Here is an 18,307-nt window from a genome sequence, read left to right as displayed (position 1 = left end):
CTTCATTAAAATGAATCATGCATGGGTTTCCAAGGACTTTGTCCCACCTTACCCTGATGACACATAGGTTGCTAGAAAAATGGCTTGCTTTTGTCCTCCTCTTCCTCGGACTTGACAAATTTCGCCTTTAGCAGCAGCTGAATGTCCCACATCAACATATGCCATTTTGTAGACCTCCCCCCCCCCCCCCCCCCCCCCCATGGCCAGGGTCACCACCTAGCGCACACGACCGTGCGAGTGCTATTGCCCAGGACAGGTGGGTAGGCCGACTCTTGGGCACGGGCACTGGCACAGGGTCCCTCATAGTGCAATCAAGTGTCTCTGACGGTGGGGGTGCACACCCGCCATCACACACTGCCGTACTATGAGGGGCCCAGTGCCAGTACCGACGCCCACAAGTGTGCTCCCCTTGCTTGGGCAAGGCCACAGCATTTGCAATGTTTACCTCTCCCTGCACCTCTGCTGTGTAGTCTGGGCTGTCAAATCCTTCACTGGGACTGCCACTACAAATTTGTTGAACTGATAGATGATGGTTAAGACGTAGCTATGCCCTGTCCCGCTGGCCGGGCTCTAGCTTCAGATAATCAATGGCTTCCATTTCTTATGGACATCGACACACAGTGACATGCAGTGGTGGTTTATCATCAGCTTTCACAGTTTTCCTACTCCCAGATGTGTGACATTCCGGCGCACCTTTTTAAATATGCCCTCTCATGCCAATCCCATAGAATCGCCTACGGCCTGTGGCTTCTGTCTTTTGCACTCCAAAGTTATGTGACAGATCATGATGGGTAGTGAGCACCATGTTTACATCTCTCCCTGTGATAAAAATTTGATGGAGATGAGTAACGCTGATGGGATCAACGGTACTGCGATACAGCAACACTTTCTTCCCAAAGAAATGTTTTCACTGTCTCCACACACAAATTAATTGAGGGTCAGCATCGCCTCTGAGAATTGTGACAGAAGTTTTTCCCGTGATTGCAGAAATCTAGGAATTAAGAATCACTAGACTTTGTCAGTAATTGTATGCATTTCATTTCCTATTGCGGAGAGGCTGGACTGTCTTACTGAGACAGAAATATATATGAATATTTAAAAATACCACCAAAAGTGTATACTGGTGTACGCTTCAAATACATTTCCTTTTTTCTACTTTTTTAGATTGTTGTCTAATCCATACTGAGAACACAGAGATTTTAAATGTTTAAACTATGCTATATATCTGCTATCCTGTGATAATGTACCCTTTCTTACCTTTGTCCAGTCACGTCTAATCCATACTGGGCCTGAGACCATCTGAGCCTGCCTCCTGATCTATAGAAATAGGTTTTTAATGTGTAAACTATGCTATACATACCTGTAATCCGGTGATACGTTATCCTTTATCATCTTTCTACAATGTTGTCGAATCCATACTAGGCCTGAGAACGGCTGCCGAGCTGTTAAGCAAGCTACAGCACCTGTGGTTTGGACATGTAATTTTTTCAGGAATGCCGGTTAGGCCTAATTCCATAATTGTGGTTGACCTGCACTTACTGGGAAATCATCGTTCGCGGGGAATAATTGGAATCCCAGATCCCCATCACTAACGGTGTTCAGCGGGTTATCAGCACCTGTAAGCGACAAAAGCTGGTATTTTCAGTGTAGCGCGCATTCAGCCCCGGACATGTAAGGGCATGATAGACCTGTTATTGCTCGATCTCGCGTGCCAGAACCTCGCGTATCCCTCTAGTAAGCGTGACGCATACCATGGGGGCGTGCCGGAGTCTCGGTCGTTAATGGAGTAAAGCTGAGAAATCGCTAGCACAACTACAAACGGACATACCACACCACACACAGAATTGACAAAGCTTGCAATCTGTCCATCTTTTCTGTAGCTTGTATGGTTGTGGTTTCCCTGGTGGAATCCAACTAAGCCACAGGCGCCACTCCTGGTGGTGCCCTTTTGGACATTCCTTTAAGGTTCAGCTTTGCAATCATACAGCCCCCGGAAACCAAACACTTTGCCTTCATGGACGCTGTTTGGAGGTTCGTGGGAATAACGCCACCCCATCAGCAGTTGGCATAATTTATTGGTGGGAAATCTGACGGTATATGATCGTATTCGATTTCAGAATTTTTTTTTGGTTTGTATTTTACATTTTTATTCCAGCTTTTCTGGACTTCATAAGGGCATGACAAGCCTATATCTGTGTCTCCTCCACCTCCTCCTTTTACTCCTCCACCTCTTTTCTAAATGTAGTTGCCCTTTTCCATGTTATTTTTGTCTTCTGAGCATTTTGTCTGCTTTGGGACACCTTTTTAAAGGTGTTTTGTAATTGTTTTCTATGTGTTTGTATGTGTTTGTTTGCCTGCCATTGTTTTCAATGGGGTTCGACGGTGTTCTTCGAACGTTCGACGAACTTGCCTCCTGTGCGACGAACCAAAACACTAGCGGGGTGGCTCAACTCTACTCCTGCTATATAGACGTACATTGTTAATGTTTAAAGTATGCTATATATACCTGGTATCTGGTGATACTGTACCCTTTCTGCCAGGAAGTCCTCCTCCACCCACCACTCTAAGTGTATCATTGACACCTGTAACATTGTCCCACATGTGTGATTATTTCTTGCGGATCATCTTGTTATATTGTGGTGTGATCAATCCTGAGCGTGTGAGTGTCTATGGGTTACTCCTGCAATTTAGATGTACATTTAAAAATTACGCCAACACTGTATACAGCTCTACTCTTGTGATACATTACCCATTTACTGCTTGTTATATTCTGGTCTAATCCAAACTGACCAAGTGAGTTATTTTCTGACTGTGGAAATAAATACTGAAATTGACAACAATGACACACTGTGTACAGCTGTACTCTTGAGATCCATTACCGTTTTACGGCTTTTTAGATTGTGTTGTAATCCAATACTGAGCCTGAGAGTGTCTGTGTGTGCCTCCTCAAATATCTACGGAGATTTAGAATGTTTAAACTATACTATATATACCGGCTATCTTATGATACTGTACACTTTTTCTTCTTTTTATATTCTTGTCTAATCCATACTGAGCCTGTGAGCGTCTCTGTGTGACTGATGGAATATATAGGGAGATTGGCAATTATCCTTTGACTGAATAGAGCTATACACTGCTGATACAGTGCCATATATCTAATGTTATTTTGGGTCTATTTTCTGCAAAATTTTGCAGTTTGGTGCAAGAGGACGTGGGCGTGGGGGGGCCAGCTGGTGGTGGTGGTGCATCTGCTGGTAGTGGCAAAAGCACAATAGCAGCTAAGGCAGGAGGTGTTGAGCCTGCGTCATGGTCTGGCTCTGGAACGCCTGGAAGGCTACCTTTTCTGGGAGTAGGTTAACGGCTTTTAAAGCCGGAGCGTGAGGAACTGGTTTTGGCTTACATTGCCGAAACAGACTCCAGCAAATATGCCCTCCTCTTCTGAAGTTTCAAAAAATGCAAGCACTGAGTCATCAAGTGCTGGCTCCTGGTCAGGAAGAACCCCTTTCCTTGTGTCCTTCACCCCCACCAAAAGTGAATGATGCAGCAGGCCACACTTCACATTAGTCCATGTAGCTCTTTCTATCATACCATGCCTGGGTTATCAAGTCAAATCGTGAATTCCCAAGTCCAAGATGAATCTGACATGGAGTGTGGGTGGCCAGCCAGGGCAGTGGGGTTAATCGGTACCGGGCCGGTGTCTCACAGGGATGTGTCACGGTGGTGGTGACCCGTTCCATGGCCCTGGGCGTCCATGCAAAGGGGTTAATTACGTTTATAGGTGAATGATACGTGACGCCACCAGTGGTTTCTGATTAGATTGACCAGCGCTGCAGTGTTGCTTCTCTGGGACAGATGTTGTGGTGCAGCTAAGATGTAGAAGCCCTGCCCAGGTAGGGCCGTAGTCGCAGGGCAGATGAAAGAGTTGGTAGATGGTGTGCAGTGCAGGATGTAGCAGAGCCATGCACCAGGCGCAGGAGAAAGATGACAGTCGTGCAGTTCCTTTACCTGTACTTGGTAAGTGCCATCCAGGACCCAGAGTACAGATGGAGGAGTTGGTCAGCCTGGAAGCCAATTTTGAATTCTCTCTCTGCAGATAGGTAGTGTGGCCTCCGTTCTAGCGCTTATCTGAGGTACTCGCAGTGCTGAGTTCAATGAAGTTCCCCCTGTTGACTCTTTTGGAACTTTCTTGTATGGCAGGCAGCCGTAGCCTTTTCCTTCTGGCTCCCACACGTCGATGCTGGGGCCTCCGAGCCTTATTTGGGTACAAAGCATTTACAGCTGCTACTTCCTCCGGTTTCTGCTGCGGGACCGTCAGTGTCCCTACAAACTCAGAGACCGGAATCCAGACCATGCGCTCCAGCTAGGAGTGAACCTTAACTCTGCTCATCCTCCAGCTCCCCTTCTCACGTCCACACTTCCCCTTACCTTCACAGACTGCCCTAACTTCCCTCCTCCCGACCACAGAGAGCAGCTCCTCAGCAGTCAGGTTCAGAGCTCTCCCTGCTGGCCTGGAGTGGGAACTGTGTTGTGTGTTGGTTTAACTGCTAGAGAGATCCTTCGTTGCTCCCAAGCATGACATCACACTCCCTAGGAGGAAGGTAATGCCACTGTAGCGACCGTACTCCTGGGGACGCCACAAGTGTACTGATGCCCAGCCACTGCTAGATGATTCTGCTGGTACATTGACCCAGACCACTACATTCCCCTCACACTCTACACAGCCAGAATCTGACCCTGAGGAAACTCAGGTTCCCCTTCCCGCATGCTATACCACCTTACACGGTGACAAAGAGGAAGGTGCAGATGAAAGTGCAGGTTCCTTGAGCAGGCGGGGGGGGGGGGGCATACTCATGGGCGACGGCACTGGCACAGGGCCCCTCATAGTACGCAAAAGTCTCTCTGCCGGTGGGAGGGCCCACCCGAGGGCCCACCTGCCGTCAGACACACCCCCACACACCGCCGTACTATGAGGGGCCCTGTGCCAGTGCCGTCGCCAATGAGTGGGCCCCCCCTGCTTGCTCCGGATCACAGCACTTGCAAAGTTGAAATACTTACCTCTCCCTGCTCCACCTCCATGATGTCTTCCGCGTGTCCTGACAGTGATATTCTGATCAGAGAGCGCAATGACATCACGTTTGTACACCCTCTGCCTAAACAGCCAAGTGCAGTAAGATGGAAGATGGGGACGACGAGGAGTCCAGACTAGTACAGGGATTGCCTAGTGAGGAGACTTATTTAATTGTTTTCAATGTTGGGACAGCAATTTTTGGGGAGCACTATACTCTGGAGAATGATATATGGGGCACACCATACACTGGAGCATTCCAAAGGTGGACATGAACACTGGAGCAGCATTTACAGGGCCCATTATACACTAGAGCATTAGAAATGGGGTCCATTATATATGGAGCATTATTTGGGCCCATAAGACAGTGGAGCTTCATCCATTGGGACCAACATATACTGTAGCATTATGTGGAGCTCATTATATACTGTTTCAAACATTATATGGGACCAATGATTCTGTATGGAGAAATATATGGGCCTCATTACTCTATATAGTGCACTATGCGGTGCTCATAATACTGTATGGAGTTATATACTGTCCGTTTTTGGAGCTATTGGAGAATTTAAAGTGGATATCAGTCATGAGATGTAAAAAGTGAGGTATTTTTCATTGTACTATACCGCTATTTCTCTGCCGTATCGGAGCATCACGAGTTGTGGTATGTGTTAAAGGGGCGCTCTTTGGCCCAGGGCACATGAAAACCTGGAGTCAGCCCTACCCCCCCCCCCCCCACAACTTTAGCCAAATAACCCCCAGTTTTCAGTGCGTAACTATTATTATGAAGTAAATTAAGGTTGACAAGCTTCAGTAATAAAAATTGATGTTTTTGCCATTCAAATAGGCACTGTAGGTGTGTTTAATGTCCTCCATTCCCTGCCGACTTTGCTTCCCCATTGACTTGCATTGGGTTTCGTGTTTCAGTCGGCCTTCGACTTTTCACGATAATCGGCCGATTTTGTTCGACCCGACTTTTGAGAGAGTCGGGTTTCATGAAACCCGACTCGACCCGAAAAAAGGCAAAGTCGCTCATCTCTAGTCATAGCCCAATAATAAATAGTATGTACCTGATCAAATAGCAGGGAATGAGTCTAAAAGTGCCCTCCTCGATGCGCTATGCAGCCTTTGTCAAGGGGTGATAGTTGATAGTTCTTGTAGTGCCCCTATTTCTCGTATGTGCCATTTTGGTGCAACCCTCCCTTTCCTAGTACCTTCACATACTGTATTTAATAAAACTATTTTTGCAAGTAATGATTTTGTTTTTGTTTTTTTTTTATTTTCTTATCATAGATTTAGACACTCTCCTGGAAAGTTGCCTTCCTGGTAGCAATAACTACAGCCAGGAAAGTGGGCAAATTACAAGCTCTCTCGATCAACGAACCCTACATGAAGATCTTGCAGGACCAACTTATTCTGTGGTTGGATCAGTCATTTCGTCCCAAAGTAGTCTCAGAATTTCACAAATCTCAGCAGATAATTCTTCCCTCCTTCTATCAAGAGCTGGGAAATAAGAAAGATCAACAGTTCCACACTTTGGATGTCCAGAGAATGGTACTCCATTACCTTCAGGTGACGAAAAAAAATAGGAAAGACCAAAGCCTGTTTGTTCACCTTTGAGGCCAGAATAAGGGAAAAAAGACTTCCAGATCCTCAATCGCCAACTGGATCAAGAGAGCAATCTTGGAGGCATATCATGTCCAGGGCCTTCCACCACCAGAGAAATTTATGGCTCACTCTACCAGAGCAATATCTGTCTCCTAGGCAGAGAAAGCCAGTGCTTCCATCGAGCAGATATGCAGAGCTGCTGTCTGGTCCTCAGTCCATACGTTCTCCACGCATTACAGGCTAGACCTGATGTCAGAAGAGGACTTAACCTTCAGGAGAAAAGTCCTCCGAGGTATAGTCCCTGCCTAAAACATTACTCTTGGGTACAGCTCCAGGTGTGCTGTTGGAGGTTACTAGAGAAAATAGAATTAGACTTGCCGGTAATTCGGTTTTAGTAACCCACCATGATAGCATGGGTAATCCCTCCCTTGGCTTAATTTTCGTTCTTTAAAGAGAATATAATTTGAAGCATTCCTTCTCCTGTGGTCCTTTATAATAACACAGAGGGGAAGGATGTGAGAGGGGTTTTTTAACCTCTTTGTCATTTCCTGTCCCTATTAGGAAAGGGGTAACATCCTTCAGATGTGCTGTCGTGGTGGGTTACTAGAAACCAAATTACCGGTAAGTCTAATTCATTTTTTTTTTTTTTTTCTCTGGATATGGGTTTGTTGCAGATTTATCATTTGCACCTTTTTAACTGCTTCACCCTCTACCCCCCCCCCCCCCAAGCCTGTTTTCACTTTTGTGACAAAGTAAAACTTTACAGTTCTGACTAGTATCACTTTATAAGGTAATAACTTTGAAATGCTTCAACGGTTCCCACTGATTCTGTGATTAAATTTTACATCAGCACATTTTTTTGAAACCAATTTTTTTTATCATTCGGAAGATAGAAGGGTTAAAAGTTGAGACGGGATTTCTCATTTTTACAACAAAACTTACAAAACTTGGAGGAGCAAATGTGACAGAAAATGCCCCAAAGTGACACCATTCTGAAAATTCCACCTCTCAAGATGCTTAAACCCACATTCAAGAAGTTTATTAACCCTTCAGGTGCTTCACAGGAATTAAAGCAATGTAGAAGGAAAACATGAAGATTTAACTTTTTCACAAAAATCTTACTTTAGACCCAAGCTTTTTATTTTCACAAGGTGAACAGGAGAAAATGGACACCAACATTTTTTTGTGCAATTTCTCCTGAGAACGCTGATAACCCATATGTGGGGGTAAACCATTGTTTGGGTGCACAGTAGGGCTCGGAAGGGCAGGAGCGCTGTTTAGACTTTTTGAACCCAAAATTGGCTGCAATCATTAGCTAACGCTAACATGTCACGTTTGGAGAGCCCTTGATGTGCCTAAACAGTGGAGAACCCCCACAAGTATTGTCATTTTGGAAACTAGACCCCTCAAGGAATATATACAGATGTGTGGTGAGCACCTTGAACCCCCAGGTAATTCACAGAAATTTACAACGAAAATAAAAAAAAAATCTAATTTTTACTCTTCGCCACGACAGCACCCACTGGAGGTATCGGATCCGCCCATTTGGAACAGGAAACCCTACAGGAAAGCTAAAAGGGGCGGTCCGCCTTTCCTCCTCAGTTTTGGTTTCCTGTTCCAAATGGAGCAGGATCCTGCAGGATTTTACCTGGGCCATGCATCCGCCTGTGCGGTCTCTTCGGGAACGGCAGGGGCTGCGGTCCGGAAGCAGCGTCGGGGGAGACTCCGTTTGACGGCTCCCCCCTCGTCTGGTGGCATAGTGGTAATGGCCGTGTCCGGGGAGGGCCGCCCGGTCTTACCAGGGAGCGGGCCGGTCTGGCATCCGGGGGATCCCCCCCCCCCATCGGTGGGGGTATAGCGTGGATGGTGAGGCCATGAGCGCGCGAGCCGCACGTGTCAGTAGCGGTGGCGCGGGCCGGCGCCCGATGCTCCTATACCCCGTAAGTAATGGTTGAACTTCCGGGGTAAGATGGCGATGACGCGGCGCATGCGCCCTGTGACAGGGCGACTTCCGGGGGTACGATAAGTGTATAGATAAAACAGCGCTGCAACGTTGGAACCATGTCGTCCCCCGCAGAGTCGCAGACCCCAGCAGGGGATTCAGCTGGGGGCAACTCCACCAGGGACCGCAGCGCCAGGACAGAGACTGCCCGCAGGAGCGAGGCAGCAGAAACCCGATCCAAACCGTCTCAGCCATCCGAACCGGTATTAAGCTTCACTGGGTGAGTGTGCAAAGTATATGCTCTACCTATTAAGCTAACCTCCTCTCCTCCCCCCCCCTCCCCCCTCTCTTTACCTTTGACCTCCCACTTCAGTCAAAGAAAAAAGGAAAAACAAAACATAAAGAATGCGCATTATGTTCAGAGCCTCTCCCTGACTCCTACCCCAAAAAACTCTGCAAACAATGCATTAAAGAGACCAGGCAGGGGTCGACGATATCTTCTAAGGATATCCGAGCCATAATTAGGGAGGAAATACAAGCCATCAACCGCGCCAGCACTCCCGCAGAGTCCAGTCATAGAAAACAGGTCATTGTTAGTTCAGAGTCAGAGGAAGAACAGGAGTTAAACTCAGGCTCCGCATCCACGTCCTCATCATCATCCTCGGAGGTGGAAGGACGCGCATGTTTTCCACTGGACAGCGTAGATAACCTGGTAAAAGCGGTTAGAAATACTATGGGGTGTGAAGAGGAAAGGGGAGCCCAGACCGCGCAGGACATTATGTTTGCGGGATTGGCAGAGAAAAAGAGGAGATCATTTCCAGTGATACCGGCAATTAAAGATCTCATCAAAAGGGAGTGGGAAAAACACGACCAGAGGGGTTTTCTCCCATCCGCTTCAAAACGGAAGTACCCGTTCACTGATGAAGATCTATTAAAATGGACTAAAATACCAAAGGTGGACGCTGTCATATCCTCCACTTCCAAACAAACCTCGATCCCGGTCGAGGACGCAGGATTGTTAGCAGACCCATTGGACCGAAAGGCTGAATCTTCGCTCAAAAGGTCCTGGGAATCCACCACCGGGGTATTCAAACCCGCAATAGCCAGCACATGTACTGCTAGGTCAATGCTGGTATGGCTAGATCAATTAGACCAGCAGATTGAGCAAAGAGTGTCAAGGGAGAAACTGCGTGCAGCCATCCCGTTGATAAGAGGGGCAGCTGCCTTTATGGCAGACGCTTCAGCGGACACCCTAAGACTGGCAGCAAGGTCGGCAGCCCTGGTGAATAACGCCAGACGCGCGCTGTGGATAAAGAGCTGGAAAGGGGATGCACAGTCAAAATCCAAAATTAGTGCAACCCCATGCGAGGGTGAGTTCCTCTTCGGAAAAGCCTTAGATGAAATTCTCGCCAAGGCAAAAGAAAGGAAAAAGGCCTTCAGTGATTCTCCCATTCTGTTTTATAGGAAAACCTTTAAGAGACGGCCATTCGGGAGAAGAAGACAATCGGACAGAACGAATAGATGGGCCACGAAAGACGAAAAGCAGAAGGGTACCATCTTCAGAGGGCCAACATATAGGAGAGATAAAAATTAAAAGTTTAGACCCACCAGTTGGGGGTAGATTAAAATTTTTTTTTACCAAGTGGGAACAAATTACGTTAAACCCATGGATTTTGAACATAATCAAGGAAGGAATAAAGATTGAATTCCTTCGGATCCCCTATGAGTTCTTTGTTATAACTCGCCTTAATTCCTCACTTCAGCAAAAGGCTCTCGAAGACGAGATTCGAGTCCTGCTAGCTAAAAAAGTTTTAGTTGACGTCCCTGAGGAACAACAGGGTAGAGGCTTTTACTCTCCCCTGTTTTTGGTGTCTAAACCAGATGGTACATTTAGAAACATTATTAATTTAAAGAAGCTAAATTCATTTATAAAAAATTATAAGTTCAAAATGGAATCAATTAGATCCACTATAAAGCTTCTTTTCCCAAATTGCGTAATGGCAGGGATTGACTTAAAAGATGCTTATTATCATCTCCCTATACACAACAGATTCCAGAAATACCTAAGAGTCGCAGTGGAAGTCGAGGGAAGGATTCATCATTTCCAATACGCGGCAATGCCCTTCGGGCTTTCCACGGCACCAAGAATATTTACCAAGGTGATGGCAGAAGTGATGGCCTACCTTCGCCAAAAGGACACACTAATTGTGCCATATCTAGACGACTTCCTAGTAATTGGGAATTCAGTCAAACAATGTACTGAACGCGTGACTGACGCAATCTCCTCTTTTCAGAGCCTTGGCTGGATCATCAATATCCAAAAGTCCAGACTCGATCCGCAATCTCTCCAGACATTTCTAGGATTTCAACTAGATTCCTTGACCCAGAGATGTCTACTACCCCAGGTAAAAATCATCCTCACAAAACAAAAAATACAAGCAGCTATAGATAAACCACGTGTATCCTTAAGAGGAGCAATGTCACTATTAGGATCACTAAATTCTTGCACCCCGGCAGTCCGGTGGGCCCAGTACCATGTCCGTACGCTACAACACCAGATCCTCCAGGAGGATAAGCGACATAGTGGTCATTTACAGAGCAAAATAACCCTGTCACAAGAAGTCTTGACTTCCCTAGAGTGGTGGTTAGACGATGACCATTTATGTTCAGGAGTTCCATGGGTTATAGTTCCATCCTGTATCGTAACCACCGATGCCAGTCCCCAGGGCTGGGGAGCCCACATGGAGAATGGGTTTTATCAGGGAAGGTGGAGTAAAGAGGAATGGCATCTAATTTAAAAGAACTGACTGCAGTGTTCTATGCTCTATACAACTTCCTTCCGCAGCTCCAACAGAAGCATGTAAGGATCCTGTCGGACAATACCACCACAGTGGCATATATAAACAGACAAGGAGGAACTCTATCAGAGACTCTGATGTCTTCAGCGGCAAGAATTTTAAACTTAGCAGAAAACTATTTTTTGTCCCTCTCGGCCCTTCATATCAGAGGCGAGAGCAATCAAAAGGCAGACTTCCTAAGCCGTCACACTCTACGACAAGGAGAGTGGTGCCTCAATCGGAAGGTCTTCAGGGACATAGTAGCCGCATGGGGACAACCCGAGGTGGATCTTTTCGCCACAAGGGAGAACAGGCAGATAAAAACATTTGCCTCCCTATCTCCGTCAGATCACCCAAACATACTGGACGCCTTTCTAGTTCCATGGAATTTCAACCTAGCGTATGCGTTCCCTCCATTGATCCTCCTACCTCAAGTAATTTGGAAGATCAGAGACGACAAAGCAAGAATAATCTTAATAGCACCGTTCTGGCCAAAAAGACCGTGGTTTTCGTGGCTGCAGATTATGTCAATAACAGATCCTTGGATCCTTCCGACTGCCAATCTACTCTCCCAAGGCCCCTTTTTCCACCCTCAAGTGCTCAGCTTGCACTTGACGGCGTGGAATTTGAGAGGCAGTTATTGAGGACAAGAGGATTCTCGGAGTCCTTAATTACTACACTACTACAAAGTAGAAAACAGTCCACAACCCAAATTTACACTAGAATATGGAAAAAATTTCTTCAATTCCATACAGTACCTCATACAGCAGAAGTTCCGATAATCCCAATCTTGGAATTTCTGCAGAAGGGGAAAGACTTAGGCTTAGCAGTAAATACACTGAGAGTACAAATATCGGCATTAGGAGCACTATATGGCCATAATATAGCAGGCAACAAGTGGATAACTCATTTTATTGCAGCATGTGAACGAATAGCTCCAATCCACATACCCTCCGTCCCTACATGGGATCTAAATCTGGTCTTAGACGCCCTAACGGTAGACCCCTTTGAGCCGATCGACACAATACCCTTCAAATACTTAGCACTTAAAATGGCCCTCTTAGTATCACTAACCTCAGCTAGAAGAGTGGGTGATATCCAAGCCTTGTCAATAGATCCACCTTTTTTCCAAGAATACCAAGACAGATTAGTATTAAAACCAGACCCTGCCTACCTGCCAAAAGTGGCAACAAAATACCATAGATCTCGGGAGATACTCCTCCCAACCTTCTATAAAAATCCCTCTACTCCGGAAGAGCAGAAGTTCCATACTCTGGACGTCAAAAGAACTGTCCTAAAATGTATTGAGAGGTCCAACAGTTGGAGGCAGAGCAGGGCCCTATTTGTTTCATTTCAGGGCTGTAAGAAGGGGTATGGAGTCACGAAGAGCACCATTTCCCGGTGGATCAGAGAGGCCATTCGTTTAGCCTACTCCGCAAAAAACGAAGATCCTCCAGGGAACATCAGGGCGCATTCCACCAGGGCAATGGCAACCTCTTGGGCGGAAAAGGGAGATGTTCCGATTGAAACTATATGTAAGGCGGCAGTTTGGTCATCCCCTTCTACCTTCTATAAGCACTACAGACTTGACCTTTCATCAACCTCTGACTTAAGCTTTGGCAGGACTATCCTTGGCACGGTGGTCCCACCCAGGTGATGGTCTCTGGAATCTCTCCAGTGGGTGCTGTCGTGGCGAAGAGTAAAAAGCCGGATTACTTACCGGTAATGCTCTTTTAATGAGTCCACGACAGCACCCGCTCACTTCCCCCCCTAAAGATATCAATAGTTAAAGTATATTAACCAAATAATGGATAAGAAAGATGTTAAAATAAGAGAACATTGCCTAATCCTTGGCGGTCCTTCTGGTACTCTGAAACGTAAAACTGAGGAGGAAAGGCGGACCGCCCCTTTTATCTTTCCTGTAGGGTTTCCTGTTCCAAATGGGCGGATCCGATACCTCCAGTGGGTGCTGTCGTGGACTCATTAAAAGAGCATTACCGGTAAGTAATCCGGCTTTTCAACACAAAATGTTTGTTTAGCCCCAATGTTTTTTAATTTTCACAATGGTAAGATGAGAAATTGTACTATAAAATTTGTTGCGCAATTTCTCTCGAGTACCCCAATACTCCATATATGGTCGAAAACTACTTTTGAGACACAGTACAAAGCTCAGAAGGAAAGAAGTGCCATATTGGAGCTCAGATTTTGTTCGTATGGTTTAAGGGTGCCATGTCATATTGGTAGAGCCCCTGAGGTGCCAGAATAGCAAATACTCCCTAAGTGGTGTCATTTATTAACTACACCTCTACATGAATTCATCTAAGGATGCAGTTTTCATATTGACTCCGTGGGTGTGTCATAGAACATACATTTTTACCACAAAAATGTTGTTTTAACCCCAGATTTTACATTTTCACAAGGGGAAATGGGTAAAAATACCACCAAAATTTGTCACACAATTTCTGCTGAACATGGAAATATGCAATATGTGACTGTACAGTATTAGCCACACGATGAGGCTTGGGAGGGACAGAGCACTATTTGCCTCCTGGAGTGCGGATTTTCCTAGAATATATAGAGCCCCTAAATGCTAGAAGAGCAGAATACCCCTCAGGTGACCCCCACTTTGGAAATTCTACCCTACTGGGAGTTTATCTGCAGGTTGTGTGACAATTTTTATTCCATTGGTGTTTTGCAGAAACAAGCAGCAGTGGATGTTGCTGAATGAAAATGAGGAATCTGCTATTGTATTGCCCAGCATGTGATTCTGAAGACACGCACCCATAAATTAAGTGAGCTCCTATATTTCCATTATCAGATGACAGACCTGAGTGGGAACACTTTTTTAGTGGATTGAGTTGAAGCTTTTATTGGGAACATTTTACATACTGTTTGGGATCATATATTTCTTTAGCAACCTTCCATGACAGCATAGGAGGAGGTCGTCTCCACGCCCTAATGGGGGACAGGAAGCACGAGAGGTTAAAAGGTCCCTCACTCCTCCCTCTCACCAGTGTCTTTCCTGTCTCCTGTGGGGCATGGAGAGGTCTGGTGTGCTGTGTGGCCGGCTGCTATAGCATACCTGTAGATGTTTCAAAGCCGGGCAATGGTGGTTGGTGGCGCAGCCTCCCCTCCTCCGTTCTGCTCCCGTCTGCTCCTGCATTCGGGACCATTTCCTGGCCCTCCCGCGCTCCCCTTTGGGGAGTAAAGCGGGCCAGTGATCCCCGACGGAGGCCTCCCGCAGCTCTCCGGCATCTCCTCCTACCCTGCGTGCTGTGTGAAGATCCGGAAGTGAAGTCACGCGTGGGTCACTTCCAGGGTATGTGGAGGGCGCGCTGTCATGGCGGCCCCCATCCTGCTGCCTGTGCGCAGAGCTTGCCAGCACCTGCTGTGCCTGCTCCAGGACCCAGGGAGGAAGAGGGGGAATCAAGCTGAAGCGCTGAGGGCGGGGTTAACGCTTCATTAACCCGCCGGAAGACGCCGACAGGTAAGGCAAATCCCCTGCTGTCATGGACGGTTCTTCCTGCCCTGCATCTGCAGAGCCCAGCGCTGCCACAGTGAGTGTTACCTGGGGTGGGTCCTAGTGGTGCGATCCGGGATAGAGGTCCTTAAAATACTTCTCACCCTCTTTCTTATAGGGAGAAAAGTCTGCCCATAAAAGCACCAATACATCCAGCAAAACGGCCAAATGTACCATATGCAGTACGAAACTTCCCTCTAATTGGGAGAAAAAGTTATGTCAGGCATGCACGGATAAAGTGGTCAGGGCCAAGCACCCGTCATTAATTGACGAGATCCGCAGCTTGGTCACCCGTCAGGTTCAGACCTCTTTAGCCGCCCTGTCCCCACCTCCACCCCCTCCGATTATGGGCTCACCACCTTCAAAAAAACGGAGGATTCAGGTGGAGGATTCAGAATCCGAGTCGGAGAGATCATTCAACTCGAGCTCCGAAAATTGGGAGCAACCAGGGACCTCTAGGGCACCTGACGTTAGAAGGTATCTCCTTTCCACAGAATACGTGGAGGAGTTGATTAGCGCAGTACGCGCCACTATGGGCCTAGCAGATGAACCTGTCACGCAAACAGCACAGGATCGCATGTTTGGGGGATATGAAGGACCTAAACGAGCAGGCTTTCCAGTTCATAAAAGCATAGCGGACATTATCTCCCAGGAATGGGAATACCCTAAGAAACGTTACTCAGTCCCTTCAGAGCTCCGTCATAGATTTCCTCTGGAAGGAGAGGAGTTTAAATGGGACATCCAGAAGGTCGATGTCCAGGTGGCAAGGGTGGTAAAGAAGAGGGTTCTACCATTTGATGATGCGTCTCAGCTTAGAGACCCGATGGACCGTAAAGCTGAAAGCCTCCTGAGGAAAACATGGAGAAACCTCTGCGGCCACCTTAAAATCAGGAATTGCGTCCACTTGTGTCTCTTGGTCCCTCTTTCAATGGATTGAGGAGCTAGAGAACCATATTTCGCATGGTACCTCAGAGTGACCTCCTTAACTCACTCCCTATCTTGCAGAGAGCTACGGGCTTCCTGGCAGATGCATCAATGGAGATGATCCATACTTCTGCCAGAGCCATGGTACAATCAAACTCTGCCAGATGAGCCCTCTGGCTTAAGACGTGGAGCGGAGATATTACATCTAAAGTTAAACTATGCTCTTTACCTTTTAAAGGTGAACATGTCTTCGGCCCTGCCTTAGACGAAATTCTGGAAAAAGCCACTGACAAAAAGAAGGTGCTTCCAGAGCAGAGAACCACAAGAAAACATCTTTTTCGAGTCCCCCAGAATCAGTCATCCCAACCTCGAGGGAAGGGAAAGACTGGAAGATGGAGCTACGCTAAAGGGAGAGGCAGGAATATCCTGGTCCCCCAGCAGCAGCAACAGCAGTCCCAAGAAAAACAATGACTCGATCCCGGTGGGGGGAAGGCTTTCGAGTTTCTTGCCTGCTTGGCAGTTGATTTCCAACAGCCCCTGGGTCCTCAGTGTGATCAGAGAGGGCCTACTGCTAGAACTCGAATCCTATCCCCCGCGGGGTATAAGAGTCACCTCCCTACCATCTTGGGAGACCCCAGCTCTAAATTCCGGCATTCTGCAGCTTCTACAGTCAAATGCCATCTCTCGGGTCCCTGTGAAGGAGCAAGGAAGAGGGCATTATTCCAGACTGTTCCTAGTAAGAAAGCCCACAGGGAAGTCGAGAATAATAATAATAAACCTAAAAGGCCTCAACCGACACATTGCATACCACAAATTCAAAATGGAGTCAGTAAAGACCGCCATTCCTCTAATAGAGCAGTCTTACTTTATGGCAACTATAGATCTGAAGGATGCCTATTTCCACATCCCCATCCATCCTTCCCACAAAGTATCTGAGGTTCGCGGTCCACCACGGTCCAGAAATAAGGCACTTTCAATACAACGTGCTTCCATTTGGGATATCAGCTGCTCCTCGAGTATTTTCCAGGATCATGACGGAGGCTGTGTCCCACATCAGAAGCCAGGGCATATGTATTGTACCCTACGTCGATGAACTACTAATAATAGGAGCCTCCTACCGGACTCTGAAACTACAGGTGACTCAGACCCTGAGTTTTCTCCAGTCGTTAGGATGGATCCCGAACATAAAGAAATCATAGAATCGTAGAGTTGGAAGGGACCTCCTGGGCCATCTGGTCCAACCCCCTGCTCAAAGCAGGATTCGCTAAATCATCCCAGTCAGATGTCTGTCCAGCCTCTGTTTGAAGACTTCCATTGAAGGAGAACTCACCACTTCTTGTGGCAGCCTGTTCCACTCATTGATCACTCTAACTGTCAAAAAGTTTTTTCTAATATCTAATCTGTCTCCTCCCATTCAGTTTCATCCCATTGCTTCTAGTCTTTCCTTGTGCAAATGAGAATAAAGTAGATCCTTCTACAATGTGACAGCCCTTTAGATATTTGTAGACAGCTATTAAGTCTCCTCTCAGTCTTCTCTTTTGCAAACTAAACATTGCCAAATCCTGCAACCTTTCCTCATAAGACAGGGTTTGCAGACCGGTCACCATCCTGGTCGCTCTTTTCTGAACTTGCTCCAGTTTGTTGATGTCTTTTTTAAAATGTGGTGCCCAAAACTGGACACAATATTCCAGATGAGGTCTGACCAAAGAGGAGTAGAGGGAAATAATGACTTCACGTGATCTAGACTGTATGCTTCTGTTAATACATCCTAGAATTGCATTTGCCTTTTTTGCTGCTGCATCACACTGTTGACTCATATTCAGTCTGTGATCTATTAGTATACCCAAGTCTTTTTCACATGTGCTGTCACTTAGCCCTATTCCTCCCATTCTATATATGCTTTTTTCATTTTTATTGCCCAGATGTAGTACTTTGCATTTCTCCCTGTTAAAAACCATTGTGTTAGTTGCTGCCCACTTCTCCAGTTTATTTAAATCTTTTTGAATCCTCTCTCTCTCTTCTCTAGTATTAGCTATCCCTCCTAGCTTTGTGTCATCAGCAAATTTAATCAGTTTACCCTCAATTCCTTCATCTAAATCGTTGATAAAGATGTTGAACAATACCGGGCCCAGGACAGAGCCCTGTGGTACCCCACTTGAGACATTCTTCCACCTGGATGTGCAGCCATTTACGACCACTCTTTGGGTCCGATCACTAAGCCAGTTATGAATCCACCTAACAGTTGCCTTGTCCATTCCATACTTAGTCATTTTTTCAATAAGGATTGTATGAGAGACTTTGTCAAATGCTTTGCTGAAGTCAAGATATACTATATCTACAGCATTTCCTTGATCCACCCAATCAGTGATACCGTCATAGAAGAAGGAAATTAAGTTAGTCTGACATGACTTATT

At 46.5% G+C, this 18,307-nt stretch overlaps 2 protein-coding genes across 19 annotated transcripts in view; both read left to right on the top strand.

Moving 5' to 3' along the window:
* The window catches only part of PRMT6 (protein arginine methyltransferase 6), a 53,585-nt gene that overhangs the window by 17,408 nt on the left and 17,870 nt on the right, over positions 1-18,307 (top strand). For 9 of the 18 annotated variants that reach the window (XM_073571687.1, XM_073571695.1, XM_073571690.1 and 6 more), the window contains one exon: positions 14,148-14,241. The gene's annotated coding sequence lies outside the window, so the exon portion shown is untranslated. Of the gene's footprint in view, positions 1-6,355; positions 6,963-14,147; positions 14,242-18,307 lie in introns of all 18 variants that reach the window. The other 9 variants (XM_073571680.1, XM_073571691.1, XM_073571684.1 and 6 more) reach the window with 2 other exon arrangements.
* Positions 8,621-11,410, top strand: LOC141085741 (uncharacterized). Its single transcript, XM_073571276.1, has 2 exons — positions 8,621-9,982; positions 10,077-11,410. The coding sequence occupies exons 1-2, from the start codon at positions 9,346-9,348 to the stop codon at positions 11,408-11,410; spliced, it is 1,971 nt and encodes a 656-aa protein (XP_073427377.1). The 5' UTR covers positions 8,621-9,345.

The sequence above is a fragment of the Dendrobates tinctorius genome, unplaced genomic scaffold (genome assembly GCF_039654945.1).
Source record: "Dendrobates tinctorius isolate UK_male_01 unplaced genomic scaffold, ASM3965494v1 ptg000029l, whole genome shotgun sequence".
NCBI classification, from domain to species: Eukaryota; Metazoa; Chordata; class Amphibia; order Anura; family Dendrobatidae; genus Dendrobates; species Dendrobates tinctorius.
The sequence above is the reverse complement of the archived record's forward strand: the minus strand, read 5'-3'. Positions and strand labels throughout refer to the sequence as shown.

Excerpts from the sequence above, each read along its gene's own strand:
- LOC141085741 (XM_073571276.1), top strand. The coding sequence starts at position 9,346 with ATGGGGTGTGAAGAGGAAAGGGGAGCCCAGACCGCGCAGGACATTATG. Across the intron at positions 9,983-10,076 it reads TAGTGCAACCCCATGCGAGG|GAAAACCTTTAAGAGACGGC; the intron begins GTGAGTTCCTCT and ends TCTGTTTTATAG.